Source organism: Rhinolophus sinicus, linkage group LG03 (genome assembly GCF_036562045.2).
Source record: "Rhinolophus sinicus isolate RSC01 linkage group LG03, ASM3656204v1, whole genome shotgun sequence".
In the NCBI taxonomy this organism is placed as follows: domain Eukaryota; kingdom Metazoa; phylum Chordata; class Mammalia; order Chiroptera; family Rhinolophidae; genus Rhinolophus; species Rhinolophus sinicus.
In genome coordinates, this window is record NC_133753.1 from 36091611 (window position 1) to 36112388 (window position 20778).

Sequence of the window (20778 nt, forward strand, 5' to 3'; positions counted from 1 at the left end):
ACCTGGAAACTTAAGAAATTAATATTCAAATGTCTAATTACATTAACAAAATATCATTGGAATGCCAAGTCATATGGAAGGACATTTAACAATGGGTTAAAACCTATTACAGACTTAATAGATTTCTTTGTTGCTTAGTACATTTTTTTCGTAATGATGGAATAACCACCTGGTTTTGAAAACATTTTGTGGTTGGTTTTGCTTATAATATGTCATTAAGAGGTTCTAACTAAATTAAAAGCCTTATAAGCCTGCAGCACATTCTAAAAAAAGTCAGACCATTCACCAGTTTCATTTAAATCTCTACTCCATTAATTAGAATTTCCATGAGATCTGATACAACTGATGTGCAAAACAGTAACTACAAGTCATGAAAAAGTTATGAATCATAAAAATAATGTCATAAAAATACATAAATGATCAAATAGATTTTAGTGTTAAACATGATATATGCTATATATGTACATTTTATATGTAAATTACTAAATTTAATGGCAGTTATTTTCCTTGACATTTTCCTTATTTTTAAACTCAATGTGTCATTTTTATATTCCAAAAAGGCAAAAGAAGAGTTATAGAATGTCCTAGTGACAGTTGTATCTACCAGGAGTTAATGGCAACAGTCGAAATATGAATTCTAATCCCAACTTTGATATCTTTTGAATGACTGGACAAGTAACAACACATTTCCATACATAACAAATTCCTTACCTTTAATGCAAGGAATAAGAACTGCCAAATGAATAAACTATGCCAGGAAGAACTGTTTTATAATAGGAAGAGGAAGTATTTCCAAGGCCCAAAAAACAAAACAAAAAATCCATGAGCTGGAGCTATTTATTCTTCAACATTAGAGCGAAAGCATTAGATTTTTAAAAATTGAGTTATCTTAGCTCTACCTCTTTCAAACTGGGTTAATGTGCTATAATAGTAAAAATTAACACCTACATTACATACGAAGGTGTTAATATCACTGACTCATTGCTAACTTTTGATCACTAGTGATCACAACTTCTATTTGACCAAACCAGCAGTATGGTATTCTCCTTTCATTTTTAAGTCTGACATAATTTCAAGATCTCTTTAAAAAATGTCATGAAGAATCATACTTTCTATAACTTTCTGATTCTACCTGTGTAACACCTCGTTAGGAACTAGAAATCAAGAACAATTCCAGAAAAGAACGATTAAACCCAAAAGGCAGTAGACACTCAATTAAAGAAAAACATAGAAAGTTTATGACCTCTGAGAGATTACACATTGTATTTTGACATCTTCTAAGCTTGTTATACTCTAATCTTTCTTTATGTGTTCTACATCCTTCAATATCTAACCATTCTTTAGAGCAGAGTGCTATATTGAGTATACTTAAGTGAATAGTGCCTCTTAATATCTTAAATGTTTTAGGTAATTTTCTCTCATTACACAGATGTAAAAATCTTAAATATTTTGAAATTTTTCTCCCAAGTCAGTCTCTTGTTTCTCCAAGTATAGTCTGTTTTTCTAAGTGTGTACGACCTACATTAGATTCAGCCACTGTGCATATAAAAAGAAAGATTATTGGGTTGCCACCCACAGATCTACTTAATTGGAGAGACTTGGGGTCTTCAAATCTCATTTTTTTTAAAAAAGCACCAAGTGATTCTTATGTACACTGATGCTTGATACATGAATTATATGCAATTACAATTCTAAGCTCTTTGAGAACAAGAATTATATAATTTCTTCTATAATTACCTATCATAGAAAATCACTACAGAGAATGCTCAGTAGCAACTAGTTTTTAGAAATGCTAAAATGCTATTCATGTAAATAGAGATTGCTATTCTTAATTCAAGGATTATTCTGAGGTCCAGAAACCCAGAATGTGAAAACCTGAAAAGTATGGCTTCTGTAGAAGCACGAGCATTATGTCAGTAAAACTACACACGTGCCATGAATGCAACCATGATATTAAGTACCAAATAGGATGCAATATTAATATCTGAACATGCATCACATAATTACCCATGATTCTGCATGTATCAACTCCTGTAATTTTTACCACTGCCCTGTTTAACATAGCAAAATTGTATTTATGTATTAATCTCTGAGTTAACATTAGCTTAGTTTTTTTTTTTTAACAGCTACCAATACCCACAAGTAAACTTCCTAAAAATATGTAGTTCAGAATAATAGACCATTGTGAACCAACACCAATTTTTAGGAAGTAAAAGAATAAAAATGGTTAGAAAACAGTGGCTACATACAGTAAATCACTACCAGTACTAATAGAAGCCACAGAGTAAAACACAGGAAATACAGTTTTTAACAGCTTTGAGCATCAACTGGAGATAAGTAATTTTTACCCAAAGCAACAAATCAAGTTAACTAAAAGTAAACCTAAAGGGCCATTTTTCTTCCTTCTACACGGAAACCACAAGACTATGGTAATACTGTTTATTCCAAGACATACTGTAAAAACCAAACAATGCTATAGATGTCAGTGTAAAACAAAGAACTGGATGTTATCCACAGGACTGTGTAGTTAGAAAGAACTGAGAAAAGATTTAGAAATGTTAATCGTTGCTATTCTCATCAACATGACAGCAACTATGTAACTACATTTAGGTTTAAATTTACATGTATTATGACATTTATTGTTACTCACTACAAGGTTTTTTAAAACCAGTATAAGGTTATGCATGGAATGTTAAGAATGAATTCATAGTAGCATGGTATCTTTCTTGAAAGGTGTTACTAAAAGGCTCCTCATTGTATCAAAAATCAAAAATTAATCTATGATTACCCAGGCTTGAATCTATTCGGGGTGGAATTTTTTTAGTCGATAAATTCTGTGGTAACATCTATTATTACCCTTATATAAAACAGGCAGCAATACAGTAAAAGATGGCAATTATGCACTCTTAATTGTAATTACAGAAAACATTAAAACATCTGATTATTTATAATACTAAGTTGTATTGACTTTTCTTGTGGAACAAAAATAACTATATAATTTAATTTTGCTGAAAAGAAATACCAAGGTAACCTAAAAAAGAAGTACATTCTTGAATGAAATAGCCACAAGTTGTCAAGTTACTATAAGCGATAATTATTTCTGTTACCAGCAGGGCATCACTAAAATTTTAGCCAATTATATCAAGTAAATTGACAGGAAAGAATACATATTTCTCTGCTAACATAATGATTCAGTGTATTTACAAAATAGAGCTATATGCTCTAGGGTAGATCAAACCCTAGGATTAAATTACTACTTAACTAACTACTTACCAACAGTATACCAACTAGCATCTGTCAACTTGCTGATAATAGCTTCCTGAAAGGATCCATCAGATGTCCTTGTTTCAACAATAGCTCCAACCTAAAACACAAAATCAAAATTTCACACCAAATTTAAACAAACCAAATCATTTCCACTAACTATAAAAAGATACTTATGATAATTCTACCTTACATTGGCTTAGATCTTTGTCATTTATAGTTCTCATATATTTATCATGCAATATGAGCCCCCAAACGCTTTGGCATAAGTACGATAGCTATTATTACTCCATTTTACACATTGAAAATTTTGGCTCAGAAAAAGAAAATAATTTGCAGCATCCAGGATGAGAAGCCAGTATCTTAAGTATTACTTTAGAGCTTTTTCACTATAACACATTGTCTTCAAGAAAACTGTGGAATGTAAGAACTGAAAAACAATAAGACACAGCAAAAATAGCTTCAATTGTCTTTCACAAAAATGTTAAGAGTAGTATTTCTGAGAGGTAAGCTGTATTCAGCATTTATATTTAAGGAACCTTTTAGATAAAGTTTCACCTGGAGAGAAAGAGGGATAGACCAGTTGACATTCTTTCAGCTTCCAGACCACTGTATATCAGATATTAACCAAAGTGGTAGTCAGACATAACAAAGATTTATTACATTAACAAATGGCCAGAAATGGATGAAAACATAACATAGGTATTCATTAAATTGAATTATGGAGCCAACATAAGTTTACTTGATAAGTTAGAACAGAAGATTCAGATGTATGGTATTAGTAGCAATCTAAACATGTATGGCAACAGTGTAAAAAACAAAATGAAGCACTTAATCCAAGAATTCAAAACAAAAGGTGGCTGAAAACTCATGTTTATATATATTAAATTATCCTTCTGTAATATACTTAACATTCTTAAAATAAGGACACAGCCATTGTAATATCATAAGCTATACTGACTATATAATACCTCATTTATATTGTTTTCTAATTAACATTCTAAAATTTTTAAATTGTATGTACAAATGTAAAATTCAGCAAGTTATTGTATGAATTTCTGATTCATTATTTCATATTTTTAACTGTAGAACATACGTACTCTTAAAGGACCCTTTACTTGATCATCTTGCACCAACTGTGTGGTATTGTCCTGTTTCAGGAGTACCTGAAAAATATTTTTGCACAGTAATTCACATGCTACTTTTAAACCAATACATTTATGGTAACACTGTAACAATGTCTTTAAAATATGTTTTCTGAGCATCCTGTGGTTACTTCTGTTATAATACTTATTACATTGTCTTTTATTTATGTTTATTGTCTCTCTCATTAACTGTGAGCTCCTTGAAGGCTAGAGTTCTCCTTCATCACTATATTCCCAGCAGTTAGCAAATGTCAATGCATATTACAGGCATTTAATAAATGTTTGCTGAATTAATGAACTATAGAAGATTTATAATCTGTAGTGATTATTGTAAAAGCTTAGAACTGCCTTCATTGCTTTTTATCAACAAGTCATAAAAGGTTCTGTCACCAAGTATACAAAAAACAATATCAACTTTATTGCTTACATTCAAGGTAAATTAAAGCCAGAACTCTTTGGGTCCTTGACAAAGTAAACCTGAGTAACAACCATGATTTGCAAGTCAGTTATAAAGAAGTGCTCCTTTCAACTACAGATCCTCCCAAACATACAGGGTAACCATCTAACTACAGCAAGTACCCAAATAAGAAAATTCAAATTCTAGGTAATGCATTTATGATTAGACCTCCCCAAAAAACCAAAATATTGATTTTAAATTAAATTTACAAAATAGCCATAATACAAACAAAAAGTTTAAATTCTCAAAGAATTCCAAGGAAATATTTAGTAATCAAATCCTGTATAGCTGACATAGGCTATGTGAAACATAGAAGAAATGAACATCAAATGATATTCTAATAATACTTGAAGAAAAGTTTCACTGGTAGATCAGAATTTAAACAGAAATTTTATAATAATCATAGATAAATCTATCAATCACACAAAACATACTCCTCTAGTTCAATGGTTCTTACACTTAACATACATTAGAAATACTTGGAGAGCTTGTTGAAACACAATCACTGGACCCCACCCCCATAGTTTCTAATTCAGTATGTCTGGTGTGAGGGCCTGAGAATTTGCGTTTTAAACAAGTTCCCAGGTGAGGCTGATGCTGCTGATCCAGGGCCACACTTTTAGAATCACTGCTCTAGTTCATTTATTGATTCGACATATTTTGAGTTCCCACTAGGTATTCATAGAACAAATCAAACATTTCCTCCTTTCAAAGTGCTTAAATTTTATATGAAAAGATCAGGTATATAAGGGAAAAGCAACTGCAAAACTGAAAGTACAGCACAACCCAGTAATAACAACAATGACAACACCACTTGTTAAGATAGGCACAGCACAGAATCCAGGAGACCACATCAAATCTCTTTAGAGTAGTATCAAAGAGGACTTTCATGTACGTTTTATTGTATAGCTCTATAATGTTAAAAATGTTTATAATAAGCATGGATTACTTTAGTAATCTAAATAATATTCCTAAAAACATTTATATAGGAAAATTACTGTAAAGAAACAAAAAATGTTAAGAGTAGTATTTCTGACAGTAAGCTGTATTAATCCTTCGGTACATTTCTATATTTCCAAATATTGTACGGGAATAAAGGATTAACTTTTTCGGGTCACAAAATCATCTTCAAAATAAAATTCCTAAATCATTTTTAATGCTGTCTTGAAAACATAATTCCCACTGTATTCTTTTTCCTAATCACTTGAAATTGTTTCAACCTGAATATTATGAAAAAGAAGAAAATAGATGACAGACTATTTAAACATGATACCACAAATAGGAAAGATCCAAATGGTAGGAAGTTATCGTGAGCATGGTAGTTCCATAGAAGCATTTTGGAATAATTTCTCATTGAGAGTTCTTTATTTCTGATATCTTAATGTGCTTCTTTCCTATCGTTTTATATATAACTATTTTCACACAGTAGTGATTCAATAAATAAAACGCTGATTTGTAGTCTGCCCCTCCCCAACTCTCTTCAATCCAGAGTTAATAAACCTATTACATAAAAAGGAAGACAAAAATTACCTTAACTTTTACCAGCCTTTTCACAGTCTTAATTTTTGCCTCACAGAATGCACCCCGGTACTTGGCACTGACATCAGTTCCCACTGTCAGGTAGGCAGGCTCATCCGCCGCCTGATGAAAGAACATAAAATGCAAATTCACTACTATTTTCCCCAAATCTGTGTTCAAAGTAATAAAAACAGTCACACTATTATTAGTATCATTGAGAATTTGAGAAATACCCCAACCAAACACTGTATTTTATAAACTATATCCTGATAACATAAAACATTTCAAAACTGTAACTGGAAACTATCAGTAGAAAAATATAATAATCTATTTTCTCCAGACACAAAACGTTTAAACAATTCTACAATATATTTAAGAAATTAAAAATAAGAAAAAACAAAAAGTGTAAGTATATGCGTATTAAGTTATCTCATAAAACTTTCAGTAATTCAATTGTGGCCTCCAAAAATTTTGTTTTCAAATTAAAAGAATATTGCTATTAAAATAACACTAACAACACATAATTAAATTTATTAATATACAGCTGCATAAAGGCAACATTTTTTTGGACATGGTATAACTATATAAATAAGAAATAAAGTCAATCCTTTTGAAAGGAGAGCACTACTTGAAAAAATATCATTTGCTAAAAGCTTCATTTCAAAGGTTTAAGTTTAAATTCAGCCGATGAATGCAGAGATATCAACTGATGGCACAAGACTTGTAACTGTATCTAGTTTACCACACTAGTTTTCTTGCTATATAAAAAGAAAAGCTTTAATAAGAAATGTCTTTTAGCCAAAGGCCATGATAAGAACGACTGAAAGATGAGAGAAATTTCATTCTACGATTCATTTTAATCTTGACAGTAACAGAATGATTTCTATCTCAATCTGTCATTTTACCTGTTTTTTTCAAAAGTTAAGTGTATTCATACAAGCTTGATTTAACATTGCCAAGTTGAAAGGTTACAGTGTACATCTTAAGAGATACATTTTTAGGTAGAAAATGATTTTCATTTTCTAACAAGTTTTCTTCTTTAGCATTAAAGAAGGTTACATGTATCATTTCAAGGAAATAAGAAAGCAAGAGAAAATTTGGGAAAATGATGTATTTCAGAGCTTAATACATTGAAACAATAAATGACTAATTAAGTACCTTTTAAAGTTAGTGCATTTACAAATAATGCAAATTGAAGAGGAATCCTTTTGGCAAGTAAATATCTTACCTGAAACACTCAATGCCACAGCACTACAGCTATACCTTCCTTTCCCTTTAAACATCACCTACAATGTTTGCAATATTAGTTGTCTTCAGAAGAATATATATGCATATATTTAGGTTGAATACATTTTAAAATATTTATTATAACAGTTGAATTAAAACTATTCATTTTAATTCACTTTCAAATTTTAGCCACGAAATTTCACCTTTATCCCCTGTAGAAATGATACCTCCCTTACATATTTCCTTCCTTAGAAAATCGCACTGGCACTGAGGAAGAATAAAAATTTCAAAAAAATCCCCCAAAGAACCAAAGCTGGACAAAAGCTTTACTTCTGCAAAGGTTGCTGCCAACACAGGAAGTGTTTAAAAATACTAGCCCAATGGACAATGGAAAGGCTGTAACAGCCTTTCCAAAGTGTTAACTGCTTCAAAGAGGGGCCGAACTGACTACGTTTGGACACAATAATCATTTCCCATCCATTCAACACGACCTCCTTTTCAGAAAGCGCTGCTTAGTAGAGGAATCAATTTTGAGTAGGAAAAAAAAATGACATTCCACAGCACCAGCCTCACGACAGGCAGTGCCCAGGGCACGAGGTTCAGAGTAGCGCTGACTCCACTTACCTTCATTTTTACTGGTGACTTGTGGGGTTCCAGCTCAACGAGCTATCTTCTCCGTCGCTAAACCACGGGGAGGGGAAAGAAGCACAGAATCAGTCTACACAGGGGAGCGACTCAGGGAAAGAAAGTAAACAAATGCCAGCGGGGAAGGGCAGAACCTTCATCAGCGAAGGGATAAGATTCCCCTCGGAGGGTAACCAGGTCGCAGGAGCTGCGGGGCAGTGAAAACCCCACGGGCGCCAAAGGACAGCCCGTTCCGCCCTGGAGTTAGCCAGCGGCCCACCGCGCCCCCGCCTCGCTCACCACTTTGACCCGAAAAGCTCAACTCGGAGCCCCAGGACCGATCGCTCCGGAAAAGGGCAGGGTGCCGTTGGGGCTTCCCCGAGTCCCCGACAGGCGCGGTCGCCGAGTCTTTGCTCCGCCGCCCCCCGTATACCCTGACTTCGGCCCCGCGCCCCGCCTCCGCCGCTGTGCCCCCTCCGCCCGCCCCGGGCCCGCGGTGGCGGCAGCGGAGTGTCACGGCGCCATTGCTCTCCTTCCTCCGCTCTGCACCATGTCAGGAAGAAGCGCTTCTTCACCCGAAGAGGCAGGGGCCGCGGCCTTCAGCCGGAGGCGCGAGAGTGAGGGGAGACCCGCCGAGGAGGAGGGGGCTGGGGGGGGCGGAGAGGAGGAGGGGAGGTGGCCCGGACAGCGAGTGGGAGGGGAGGGGAGCCGCACAGCGGCAGCCACCGCCTCCTCCCTGCGCCCGCCTCAACTTTTTGTACAGCCCAGAGAGGTACCTGCCCCTAGTCCCTCGGTCCAGCTACGGACTCCACAGTGGAGGACGCGCCGCGGAGTTGGGGGGCCGGCTCCCCAAAGCAGCCCGCTCCTTAGGGCGCGGAAGCAAACTTAGCGGCGCGGCCAGCCTCACAGCCATTTTCCCGGGGAAGTGGCCGAGGAGGCGGCTGCGGCGGCGGTTCCTGCACTTGCTGCCACTGCTCCCCGACTGGCCCCTTCCCCTGCGCTCGCCGCACCGCTTGCCTGGCATCTCCTTCCCCACCTCCAAAGCTTCCAACTGCACCGGGACTCCGGGCAGCAGTAGCAGCAGCAGCTGCCACTGCCGTTTCGTCCATTCAGTATCCCCCGCTTCCCTCCTCCCCACCTACCAACTGCGGTTGAAGTGCGCGCTGTCAGCTCCGAAGTCCTCCGCCCCACTGGCCCCCGTGGGCCCCAGTCTGGACAGCACCACTCCCGGCCGCGGCAGCAGTTCCTGCACCGGGTTCCCCACTCGCCCGATTTACTGCCACAATCCACCAAATAACAAGCTGTTGAGCAGACTCGTTCCTACACGAACTCCTATTGGCTGATCATGACGCCGAAGAGCTTCGGATTGGAGCTCGCTACCTGCCTTCCTCATTGGATGTAGCTCTGAAACTTCACGGATTGGTGTGAAAAACAGCATTAGGACATCTTCCACTTGTGATTGGCTGTATCCGAAGTCTAACATGACTGGAGAATCAGGTATTGAGTAAGCAACTCCTGAAACATGATTGGTAGAGACGACTCCGGATGTGCTTGGCTGAGCACAGATTGGTAAATTGAAGGGTCAGGAAGAGCAGTTCGGCATGAGGATTGGCAGTGGAGTGTCCCATGGAAACTGAACCCAGAGCTGCGGCCAGGACTTGCACGGGGGCGGGGCAGGTTCTTTCCAAGGCGCCTGCGCCAAACCGGCTTCCCGGGCGCCATTTTGTCTGGGCAGCTGTGGCCGCAGTTCTATCGCATTTCATGTTTCTGGTGAGAGGAGAGCCAAGTCTTTCCCCCGTAGTTTCTTTTTACTGCGGCACTCATCCACGGTTCCCTCCAGGACAGCACCTAGTGAAGGTCAGAGGAGTCGCAGCTCTGCTGAAAAGGTCAGTTGGAAGCTACGGTTGTCCGATTGATGGGAGGATGGCGCAGCTCTAGCGGCACTGGCACCGGAAGTGAAGGGGCCACAGGGCAGCCATAGCAAAGTTCTCCTTGCGGCGGGGTGGGGAGCGGGGGGCGGGATGAAAGAGGACGAGGCTTCCTCTCCCGCCGCGAAAGAGAAAGAGGCGGAGAGGACTTGCACTTCTCTTCCTCCGGACTAATCCTTTGGACTCCGCTCGAGAGCCTTTCTGGGGTCTGCTCCTCGGAGCAGTTCTTTCTCCCTTTGAAAGTGCGTTTCGAGTATTTGTCATATTCTCGGCCAAGTGTCACTGGTTGTGGCCGCCTCCTTAATTAAGATGGGGAAGGCAAGGTTCTTAGACATATCCTGCGTGGGGAGAGGTGTTTCCGCGTGGTTCTCACGAGATTAAGCTCAGGTTTCGGAACGCTGAGGAATTCACTTGCATAGACGCTGCTACTCTGACCTTAGAAAAGCAGCTGTTCCACACTGCACGAGGCATATGCTTATTTTTTAAAACGGAAATAGCAATGATTTTGCAGGGACAGAAAACACATTAGATAAAAGGACCTCTCGGGTAGGACTTTGTTCAGGGCAGCCATCGATCTTGTTCTATTAGCAAAATCTTGTGTGTTAAATAAAACAAAAACGTTTGAAATGGTGGAAATGGATTGACAAGCTATAAAGAATGAATTAGGAAAATGGAAAATATCGTCGGTAATCAGAGTTGACTAAATATACTCAAAAAGCGAACATTTTTACTAAAGCCAGATCAATTTTTCATTCATAAGTAATTTTTTTTTAATTGAGAAAGTGAAATATATGTTGGTATTTCTACGGAGTAACCTAGTCGCACTAATCAAGATAGCTTCTTAAAAGCGTCCTCCTAATACTCGTTATGAATGAACCCTATTACTATAGATTGGTGGGGCTCCAGACTAGAAAATGGTTGAGTGATTTAATAATTATTGGGTTTTTGTTGGCAGTTGGTCTGAAGAAAACAGGACCTACCTCTCTGACAAATATCCAGAAGTATTACTGAGGTGAGTTCCAACATCTGAAAAATCTTTAGAATTGAGGCGAGTGCCTGGAAAACTATTTTGTGGACCAGTAAAGTAGAGCCATACATAGCAAAATGGAAGAATGGTAGTTGAAAGATGATTTTTTTTTTTTTGTAAAAGGTTCAAGTGAGTCTGTCCAATTAGCTTCCAGATATTTTAGAATGAAATCTCAAGGTTAGGGCATACTGATGGATTTGTATACCCATTCATGCGGTTCACATTTCTGCACTTACGTACTTAATATTTTTATCATGGAACGATATGAACATTTTCATGAATTTTTTTTCTCCCTATTTAAAAATCTGGCATATAGGAAAAAGACAATTCAATAAGGAGGGAAGTGATTTTTTTTTCCTTAAGGAAATTATCAAACAATACTGCTGAATTTCCCAGTGGGTAATCACCTATAATTCCACTACGCAACTTTCAACTGTTATTATCTGATCCAAATAACACGTCAGTAGGCATTCGGGAATTACTAAAAAGCCAAAAGAACACAAAAGTCTCTTATAGCCCCTCCACCAAAAGTTAATTACAGTTTATACTACACTTATACAAAGGGGTTTCTCTTTTTAATTGGTATTGTTTTACAGAAGTTCATTTGAGTTGTGCTCATTGTGGCCGTATTTTTCTTTGTAGAAAACATTGGTAACAGGAAATGTTTTCTTAAAGCATTTTTCTTGGCTGTGTAGTATTCTAGAGGCTAGCCGTACCATAATTCATATAACCTGATCTCGGAGTTTCTGTAATAACAATAACATGTCTTAATATCTTTGTGTGTATTTTGAAAGAGTTTGAAAAGAACTGATGTCAGCTAAGAACTGACATCAATGGCTAAAATTTCTAGGTATCTAGATCTCCCTTCACTTCCCTGATTATTTCTTTAAAATAAATTCCCAGAAGCAGAAATATAAGGCCAAAGGGATTGTACATTTAAAGCTTTTGATCCTTGTACAGTTGCGCATCAGAAAGCTTTTGGTCTTATTGCACTTAGATTTTTTGTTGTCTTTTTTGCTTTTACTACATTTTGCCTTTTTTTTTCTTTAACTTTATATTTTAACTGTCTGTCCTGGTCTCATTTATTCAAGTAGAATTATTACAATCTTTAAGTCACACATATAGTAAAATAAATTAGAGAATGTTTATTGGAGCTTAGGAATGATTTATTAAAACTAATTTGGTTTCTTCAAACTAATTTTTCACTCTAGAGTAGTCAGGCATGTGTGCAGTGAAACACTTTGCTACATGGAATTGACATTTAGAGATTGTGAAAAACAAATTGTTTTTATGGTATAGTTAGTTGAGTTTAACTATTTTATGTTTCCCTGAAGTTTTGCATCCTTATGTGCATTCTCTTGGTGCCTTTGTAACCTCACAGGACCCTTTACATCGCCTCTATCATAACATTTACTTGGTAGTTGCTTGGCTCTTCCCCAGTTTGAGACTGTTCATCCAAAGGGCAGCAACGGAGTTTTAATCACTGTTATGGTTGCCTACCTGATACATGGTTGATGCTCTGTCAGTATTTCTTATGAATCTGTGTATTACATACAAAATATGTAAGATAAGCTAATTTATGTTTTCTTTAATTCTTTTCTGAGAATTCATGTTTCACAGATGCTGTCTTAACCTTCGAAATTTTTTTAATGTTCCAAATATTTGAGTTGATACTGAATTAATTTGTAATTCCTAATATAATGAGAACTCATTAAGAATAGTTATTCAAGATTTTGTTTTCTCAGTCTTTTTAAGGAATTTATGACATCTTAATGGAAGGCAACTGTAGACGAATATTAAATAAACCATCGCTAGATCATCTCTTAGGTATGAAAGAAAAATTATGATAGAATTGTTTTTTGTAAACTATTTCAGCAGGCCCAAGTTAATAATGTTCCCTACAAAATCAAAATTGTAAATTTCTGATAATGTTTCTATAATGAAAAGCTATTTTGAAAGTGGAATGTTTTATTTATTTGTTCAGGCCTTGCAATTGAGGCTATGTAATAAGCCTGCCAATGTGATATTTTAGACTGAAATCTCAAAATTAGAACACCGCTATGGGATTTGTTTACCCATTCATGAGTCCCATTTCTGGATTCTTAATTACGGAAAACTGAACGTTTTAATATTGGAATACATTCTTAAATAAATGTGGTTATGTTATGCACATTTTAATACACATTTCTCACTTTGTTTTTTTTGCTAATGACTTATTACTTGCTGTTTATTTTATATTTAGACTATGGAAATTATGTTAGACAAAAAGCAAATTCGAGCGATTTTCTTATTCGAGTTCAAAATGGGTCGTAGAGCTGCAGAGACAACTCGAAACATCAACAACGCATTTGGCCCAGGAACTGCTAATGAACGTACAGTGCAGTGGTGGTTCAAGAAGTTTTGCAGAGGAGACGAGAACCTTGAAGATGAGGAGCGTAAGGGCCGGCCGTCGGAAGTTGATAACGACCAGTTGAGAGCAATCATCGAAGCTGATCCTCTTACAACTACACGAGAAGTTGCTGAAGAACTCAACGTCAACCACTCCACGGTCGTTCGGCATTTGAAGCAAATTGGAAAGGTGAAAAAGCTCGATAAGTGGGTGCCTCATGAGCTGACTGAAAATCAAAAAAATCGTCGTTTTGAAGTGTCGTCTTCTCTTATTCTACGCAACAACAGTGAACCATTTCTTGATCGGATTGTGACGTGCGACGAAAAGTGGATTTTATACGACAACCGGCGACGACCAGCTCAGTGGTTGGACCGAGAAGAAGCTCCAAAGCACTTCCCAAAGCCAAACTTACACCAAAAAAAGTTCATGGTCACTGTTTGGTGGTCTGCTGCCGGTCTGATCCACTACAGCTTTCTGAATCCCGGTGAAACCATTACATCTGAGAAGTATGCTCAGCAAATCGATGAGATGCACCAAAAACTGCAGTGCCTGCAGCTGGTCAACAAAAAGGGCCCAATTCTTCTCCATGACAGTGCCCGACCACACGTCGCACAACCAATGCTTCAGAAGTTGAACGAATTGGGCTATGAAGTTTTGCCTCATCCGCCATATTCACCTGACCTCTCGCCAACTGACTACCACTTCTTCAAGCATCTTGATAACTTTTTGCAGGGAAAATGCTTCCACAACCAGCAGGATGCAGAAAATGCGTTCCAAGCATTCGTCAAATCCCGAAGCACGGATTTTTACGCTACAGGAATAAACAAACTTACTTCTCGTTGGCAAAAATGTGTTGATTGTAATGGTTCCTATTTTGATTAATAAAGATGTGTTTGAGCCTAGTTACAATGATTTAAAATTCAGTCCGAAGCTGCAAGTACTTTTGTACCAACCTAATAAAATTAGAAGAAAGGAAGACATTCTAAGTGGATGGAAGGTTGTGATCAAGAATGCCATTACATAAGGAAAGCTGTGTATGGGACAGTGAGTAAACAAGTTTGGAGAGGATGACTGACTAAAGATTACTTTGGAAAATTGTGTGAGGCCAACTTGTGTTTCTAGAATTAGTTGAACATCAGAATTATATGAGGTGCTTGTGTTCTATATGGATTTGGGAATCTCTAGAGAGCCTTGAAAGCTGGGGTGTTTGCAGAAATAGTTTTGTTTTTCAAATTTTACAAAGCAAAATGAAACTAAAACAAAAATCACTTAATCCCACCCCAACATTAGATTTTTAAAATTTCCTTCTTCCTTGTCTGCATGTAATCTTTCTTTAGTCGTAATTTTTATTTGTTCCTTTACCACTGTAATAAGCATTCAGTATGACTACATAGTCTCCATAATTTTAATGTCTAAAAATGTTCCGTCAAACTGTTTTGTCTGTAACTTCATTTTTCTGTTGCCTGACCATTTAGGTCTCAAAAGTTCATTGTATGAACATTTTTATGACTCTTAAAACATTGCCATGTTGTTTTCCAAAAGTTGTAATTTATAGTGTCACTGTCCCTGTGAGTTTAACTGCCAGTATTGGATAGTCTATAATCACTTTTGCTAATTTAATAGGTGAAAAGTATGTTGAGCTTTCTTTCTCTTTGTAATATTTTTGTTAACTAGTGAGGTGGGCACTTTTTCTCTAATTTCACTTGCTGAGTATTAGTAATAGACAAGTTGTCTATTCAAGACTTCTGTCCATTTATATATTAGTCTTGATATTTTATGTCTTAATTCTTAGACTTTATTATAGTAGCTAGTAGTAATTTGCTGCAAATATTTTCCATACAGATTCCCTTTTGTTATTTTTGTTGAGGGTTTTGTAACAGACACAGGAATATGATGTCCACGAAAGGTATTATTGAAAAATTATTTGGAAACTGTCCAGTGTGACTGAACAGATGACAGAAGAATCAGAGGTAGGGAGACAAGATAATGTTGCAGTGGTGTCAGCATGAGATGAACCTAAAGTATGACCTGGAGAGAGAAAACAATAGGTGAACAAGAGATTGTGAGGGAAAATAAAGAGTTGACAGCATTTCACCTTTAATGATTATAGAGGCAAAAAAGAAAGAAACCACTCAAGATTTTAAAGACCAGGCAATAGATCATACTATTAACTAATTTGGAAAGTCAGGAGAGGCTCCTGGTTGGTAAGGAAGATGAAGTCAAATTTTAAACATGCGAGAGCTTGAAATGTCCAGTAAGCATCCAGTCTTCCTTTTCTCATGCCTGTGAGATCCCTTATTGGGACAAGACATATGCTGGACCTTATATTGTTTTCTATATTTTGATTTTCAATTTCATTTTTCCATTTGATTTTGGTGCTTTTACCAGGACTTTTTTATTTCTGATTTTTAAAGTACAACTTAAAAAGTTAAAGTTAATTAGTAAGTAAAATAAGTGTAGTTGGAAACCAGGTGATTGTCAAAGTAAGGGAAGATTAGATTTTCATGATAAAAATAATATTGTAGTATTAAGAAAGCATCTTATAAATACGTATGCTTTTAAACTGTTCAGATATGTGGAGTTAATTATCTTTCCATACTCTTCCTCAATAGATTAAGTTTTGTGTTTTATTTTGACTTTAATAAATATATGGACGTAACATGTAATTCTGTGTAACATGAATGTTTAGCCAAGATTCTTTAAATATATGAAATCTAAGTAAAGGTATTGCCTTGTTTTTTGGAAAGCACTTTTATTTCAACAGATGAAAATCAGTTTAAGGAAGGACTTTGGCAATTAAACAAAATGTAGAATAGGCTAACTTTTGACTGTTCTTCAAGAGAAGAGCTTAATTTAACCAGTTAATCTTCATTGGTCTCCTCCCCCCGCCCTTTTTCCTAGGGCTTTAAAAAATGTTTTCTGCTATTTAGCAAGAAAAAAGTTACAGTTTTGTTTTAGAAAAAATAAATTTTTTAAATGTTCCATTAGGCACCAGTCATGATACTAATTTTTTCTTTTTCATTCAGCTTGTTTTTATGAAACGATTTTGGAATAGTATATGAGCTTAAGAAATTTGAGCTACTTTGTTACATGTATCAGGACTCTTTGATCTCATTTAAATAATGATAAAAAAGTTTTCCTATCATACTGGTAGCTCTGAGTTACGTTATCTATAGATTGAGGGAAAAGTAATTAATACATTCAGAAACATTTGTTCGTTAGTTTTTAGCATCCTTAGTTTTTAATGACGATGTGGTTATGTGTATATTTTAATTGCTTCTCTTTTATTAATCTGTTGCCTCTGGTACCTTTCATTTTTCAAAGATTAAGTCAAGTTACTTACAGGATTTAAGTCTTCACCATTCCCTCCATTAGAATAGCTTTAAAAGTTATTCCCGGATAGCAAAGAAGATACTTCAGCTTTAGAATGGGTAGGTGTGGCCAGGCTTTTCATGGGAGGGATGGTGTAGGGCAAATTTCTTCACCTCTGTGCCCCATCTATAAAATCAGGATTGTAGAACTGACCTGACAAGGTTGGGATTAATATTAAATGAGTTAATGCATGTAAAGTGCTTAGAATGATGCCAAGTATTTAGGAAGCACTCAGATAGGTGGTATTGTTAAGTATGTATAATGATGTATAGTGTCTGTCATTAGTGTGTCATTCAAAGAATGCTTTAAAAAAATATTGTATTTATATACCCAAAAAAAGCCTCTAGACTTTGTACATCCCATTCAATACCTTCCCAAAGGACATATCAACCTTTCTCTAAACTTCTTTTCAGGTATTATTCGCTGCAGTCACACTACAACAATCATGGCTCTCCTCTACAAGGTCTGTGTTTTCCCCGTTCTTTGTTTTTATTCATACTTTTCCCACTATCTGGAATGTTGCCCTATCACATGTTGAGTACTTTTTATATGAAGTCTCCTTTGATACCCCTACAACTATAGGTAATCTGTCCATATGAATTTAACATATTTTGTTACATGATTCCTACCAGTTTCTATTTTGCATTTTAGCTTTTTATTCACTTTTTATCCACTTTGATTTTCTTCACTAAGTTATGACATTCTTACAGACAGAAAACTGTACCTTACTCACCTTTGTAGGTTTAGAACCTGTCACAGGCCTTAGTACTTAGTAGCCACTCATTTGTAGAATGAGTTTATAAAAGGTACAGCAAGCTGAAATGGACAAATGCATGCCAGTGAAAATATGCTTTGTCAGTGTTTGTACACTAGGAACATCTTACCTGATCATTTACTTAAAATGTGATCACTTGAGGTTTTCGGAATTGGGTCAGATTCAAGAACATGTAGGGGGTAAAGCAAAATGGGGAACATCCACAGGTCGAGAATTTTTATTAGAATGTTTTCCTCTTGTTTTTAAAGATGATGTGTCTAACCACAAGACAGATTGTTTTTCTGACAGTAACTGATTTTTCATAGATCTGTCCACCCACTAATCTTCCCTAGCACTAGTGATCCAACTTTGTGAAAGTTTGGCTAGGACTCAGGGTCCATCTGCCGCCAATAACAGAATATACCAGCCACCTGATTCAATCAGTATTGAACCCATAATCTCACTCTCCAGGTATATTTTTCTTATCACAATGTCACAATGCATCGAGGCATGAAAGTAAGAGGCTGAGAATTTGGAACTGGGTGAGATACTTCATGAGGACACTTACTTGATCCTTGGTTACTATAATATTGATAGGGTCTTCGCCTCTAGATTTAGAAGAAATGGGAATGAGGGGAATAGGGAGATAATTTAAAATATCAGGCTCATAGTACGCATTCATAGAGCTAAAGTGGCAATTATGTACTCTTAGCTCAGAAATTCTTAACTTTTATAGTAGTTCAGTGAGATGTTGGATTGAATACCGTGTTTCCTCAAAAAATAAGACCTAGCCAGACCACCAGCTCTAATGCGTCTTTTGGAGCAAAGATTAATATAAGATCGGTCTTAATATAGGACCAGGTCTCATATAAGACCAGCTCTCTTATATTAATTTTTGCTCCAAAAGACGCATTAGAACTGATGGTCTGGCTAAGTCTTATTTTTGGGGAAACATGGTAAGTATCCTAATATAGAAAACACTTATTTGAAAACCAGATGTTCTATGCTGTTAGCATAAGCCTGTTCTCATTGGTTGTGACCTGGGATACATTGCATGAATGTTTGCTTTTAGTGTATAAGGGTCATTGGCTTAGGAATTTATAATTCTGAATACCTAACAGTTCCAATCCAGCACCATATTTTTCATGTAAGACTCCCTATAAGCATACTTATAATAGTTCTGTATTTCTGAAAGGTTAACTGATATTTAACAACCCCCGAGAATCAGAAGTATCAGACATTGACTCAATTTTAGCACTTAAGTAGCTATTCCTACCGCATGGGATCAACTTGTGAGAAGCTTTAATGTACTACCTACTTCACTGTTTTGACATGTGCTTTGCTTTCATTGGCTCAGAAAACATATTTGAAATAATAGCTAAGTAAGTTCACTGATTAATTCATTATAGTGAAGTTTCTACTTTGTGTACTGGCCACACACAACAAATGAAAATACTGTGTACTCTAATATTTTTTCCTGTAGTTCATTTAAATAAACAAAACTGATGTAACCCACAAAGCTGATTTCATGACTTCCTGTGGGTCTCAACCTGGTTTTGGGTGGGTGGATTGACTAAATAATGCTTTACATTTGTTTGGTAGTTTAACATTTTACTAGATACTTTGATGATACTAGTATACCCTTAAGATACAAATTAAGTTACCTGATAAAAAGATACAAATTGTTACTTGAAAATGCTTCTAGTTGTTTCAGCAGCAGTAGAATTGGAGGGGCTGCAGAGGAGGGCAGCTGGGAGAAGTCATGGGGGCAGAGTTTGTGTTTTTTTTTCTTTTGTTGGTTAATGGTATGTTTGGTAGTGTGTTATTGGGTCTGCTAATCCTCACGGCCCACTTAGGGATTTGTATTCATATTTATTTGTATTTAGGGTTACCTCAAATCGTACAGCAAGTACACATACTTTCTCCCCAAGTAGGTTTCCTCAAACCAAACCAGAAATCATTGTTTTTAATCTCTGTCTTTTAGTCCTTATATGCAGTCAAAAAACTGCTTCCAGTATTTGTATAATTTTGGTGGCTTAGACAGGACAGCGAGGGGGGGTCATACGAAGGAACTTAAAAGAAAAGCGTATGTTCCTGTTTCTTGGTTCCTCTATGTATCACGTGATACTGTTTTTAACACCTTTAAATTGCCAAGGGAACCTTGGTAACCAAAGCAGATTTTTGCTGTTTTTCTTCTCAAATGTGAAGTTCTGCATTTTACTACGCTGTCACGAATAACTAGTCTGTTACCAGTAAATACTTAAGCCACAAAACTTGCTTCTCTATGCTGCCAAGTACTTCCTGTTTTTTCAAATTTCCATTTAGGGAAAAGAATGGATTTAGAAGAAGAGCCCGAGTTTCATGTTTAAAGAATCTCTCCTGAAATTGTTTGGAAGCTGTCCAATATCAAGATGGTAGAAAAAAATAGCACATCTTGCCTACACATGAAGTCATTTGTCAGAAAGCTTCATTTGGCTTTGTATCATGAAAGAGAGAGTTGCCAGGAACAGAAACTTTTTGTTGCAGGAAAAATTAGCATATGACTTGCCAAGGTTGTCTTGCCTTTAGGCTTTCCATATCAAATGTATTTCAGTTTGTGAATGAATCATTACTCTGCCTGTGAATGAAGAACCTATGTTCATTTCTAGTAGACTTTTCCTCTACAGATATGTAAGAACTACATTCAGCCACATTTGTTCCATTTTTCAGTAGAGACAGGTGAAAGGTCAAATGGTGATTAGAAATGGGCTACATTGCGAATACAGAATATCTGGGGGGAACAGTTACATTAAAATGATTTTAAGAGTCTTTTGTTACTAAAATACTAAAGAACATTTAGTTATACATGATGAATTACCTGTCACTTTTATCCTATGAAATCGACTTCTAATTAGGTGTTAATACAATGTGTCAGTAGAACATACACTCAATGTAAACTTGAATCCTTTGGTATTGCTGGTAAAAGAATCTTGTGTTAAGGTTCTTTTGCAATGATAGAACCAAGTGCTTCTATAAAATTTTCTTCAACCAAATTGACTTGGCCTAACTTAAGTCAGAGCTCTTCTCTTTTTTG

General features: G+C 36.5%; 2 protein-coding genes across 6 annotated transcripts in view; one reads left to right on the forward strand and one right to left on the reverse strand.

Annotated features, from left to right (window-relative positions):
- The window catches only part of ARID4A (AT-rich interaction domain 4A), a 58780-nt gene extending 49177 nt beyond the window's left edge, over positions 1-9603 (reverse strand). Inside the window, exons 1-5 of one of the 3 annotated variants that reach the window (XM_019725802.2) lie at positions 9378-9603; positions 8236-8292; positions 6397-6507; positions 4365-4430; positions 3274-3364 (exon numbers count right to left, since the gene is read on the reverse strand). In XM_019725802.2, the coding sequence (XP_019581361.2) occupies positions 3274-3364; positions 4365-4430; positions 6397-6507; positions 8236-8241 (274 nt within the window). In that variant the 5' untranslated portion in view covers positions 8242-8292; positions 9378-9603. Of the gene's footprint in view, positions 1-3273; positions 3365-4364; positions 4431-6396; positions 6508-8235; positions 8293-8535; positions 8863-9377 lie in introns of those variants that run through there. The other 2 variants (XM_019725803.2, XM_074327428.1) reach the window with 2 other exon arrangements.
- A 227-nt stretch (positions 9604-9830) lies between these two features.
- On the forward strand, positions 9831-19224 carry LOC109444405 (histone-lysine N-methyltransferase SETMAR). 3 transcript variants are annotated; one of them, XM_019725805.2, is made up of 4 exons: positions 9831-10121; positions 11119-11175; positions 12936-13017; positions 13433-19224. In XM_019725805.2, the coding sequence occupies exon 4, from the start codon at positions 13436-13438 to the stop codon at positions 14459-14461; it is 1026 nt and encodes a 341-aa protein (XP_019581364.1). In that variant the 5' UTR covers positions 9831-10121; positions 11119-11175; positions 12936-13017; positions 13433-13435; the 3' UTR covers positions 14462-19224. The 3 variants fall into 3 exon arrangements, with proteins under 3 accessions (XP_019581364.1, XP_019581365.1, XP_019581363.1); XM_019725804.2 differs by lacking the exon at positions 12936-13017 and having other exon boundaries at positions 9836-10121; XM_019725806.2 differs by lacking the exons at positions 11119-11175; positions 12936-13017.
- The last annotated feature ends 1554 nt before the right edge of the window (positions 19225-20778 follow it).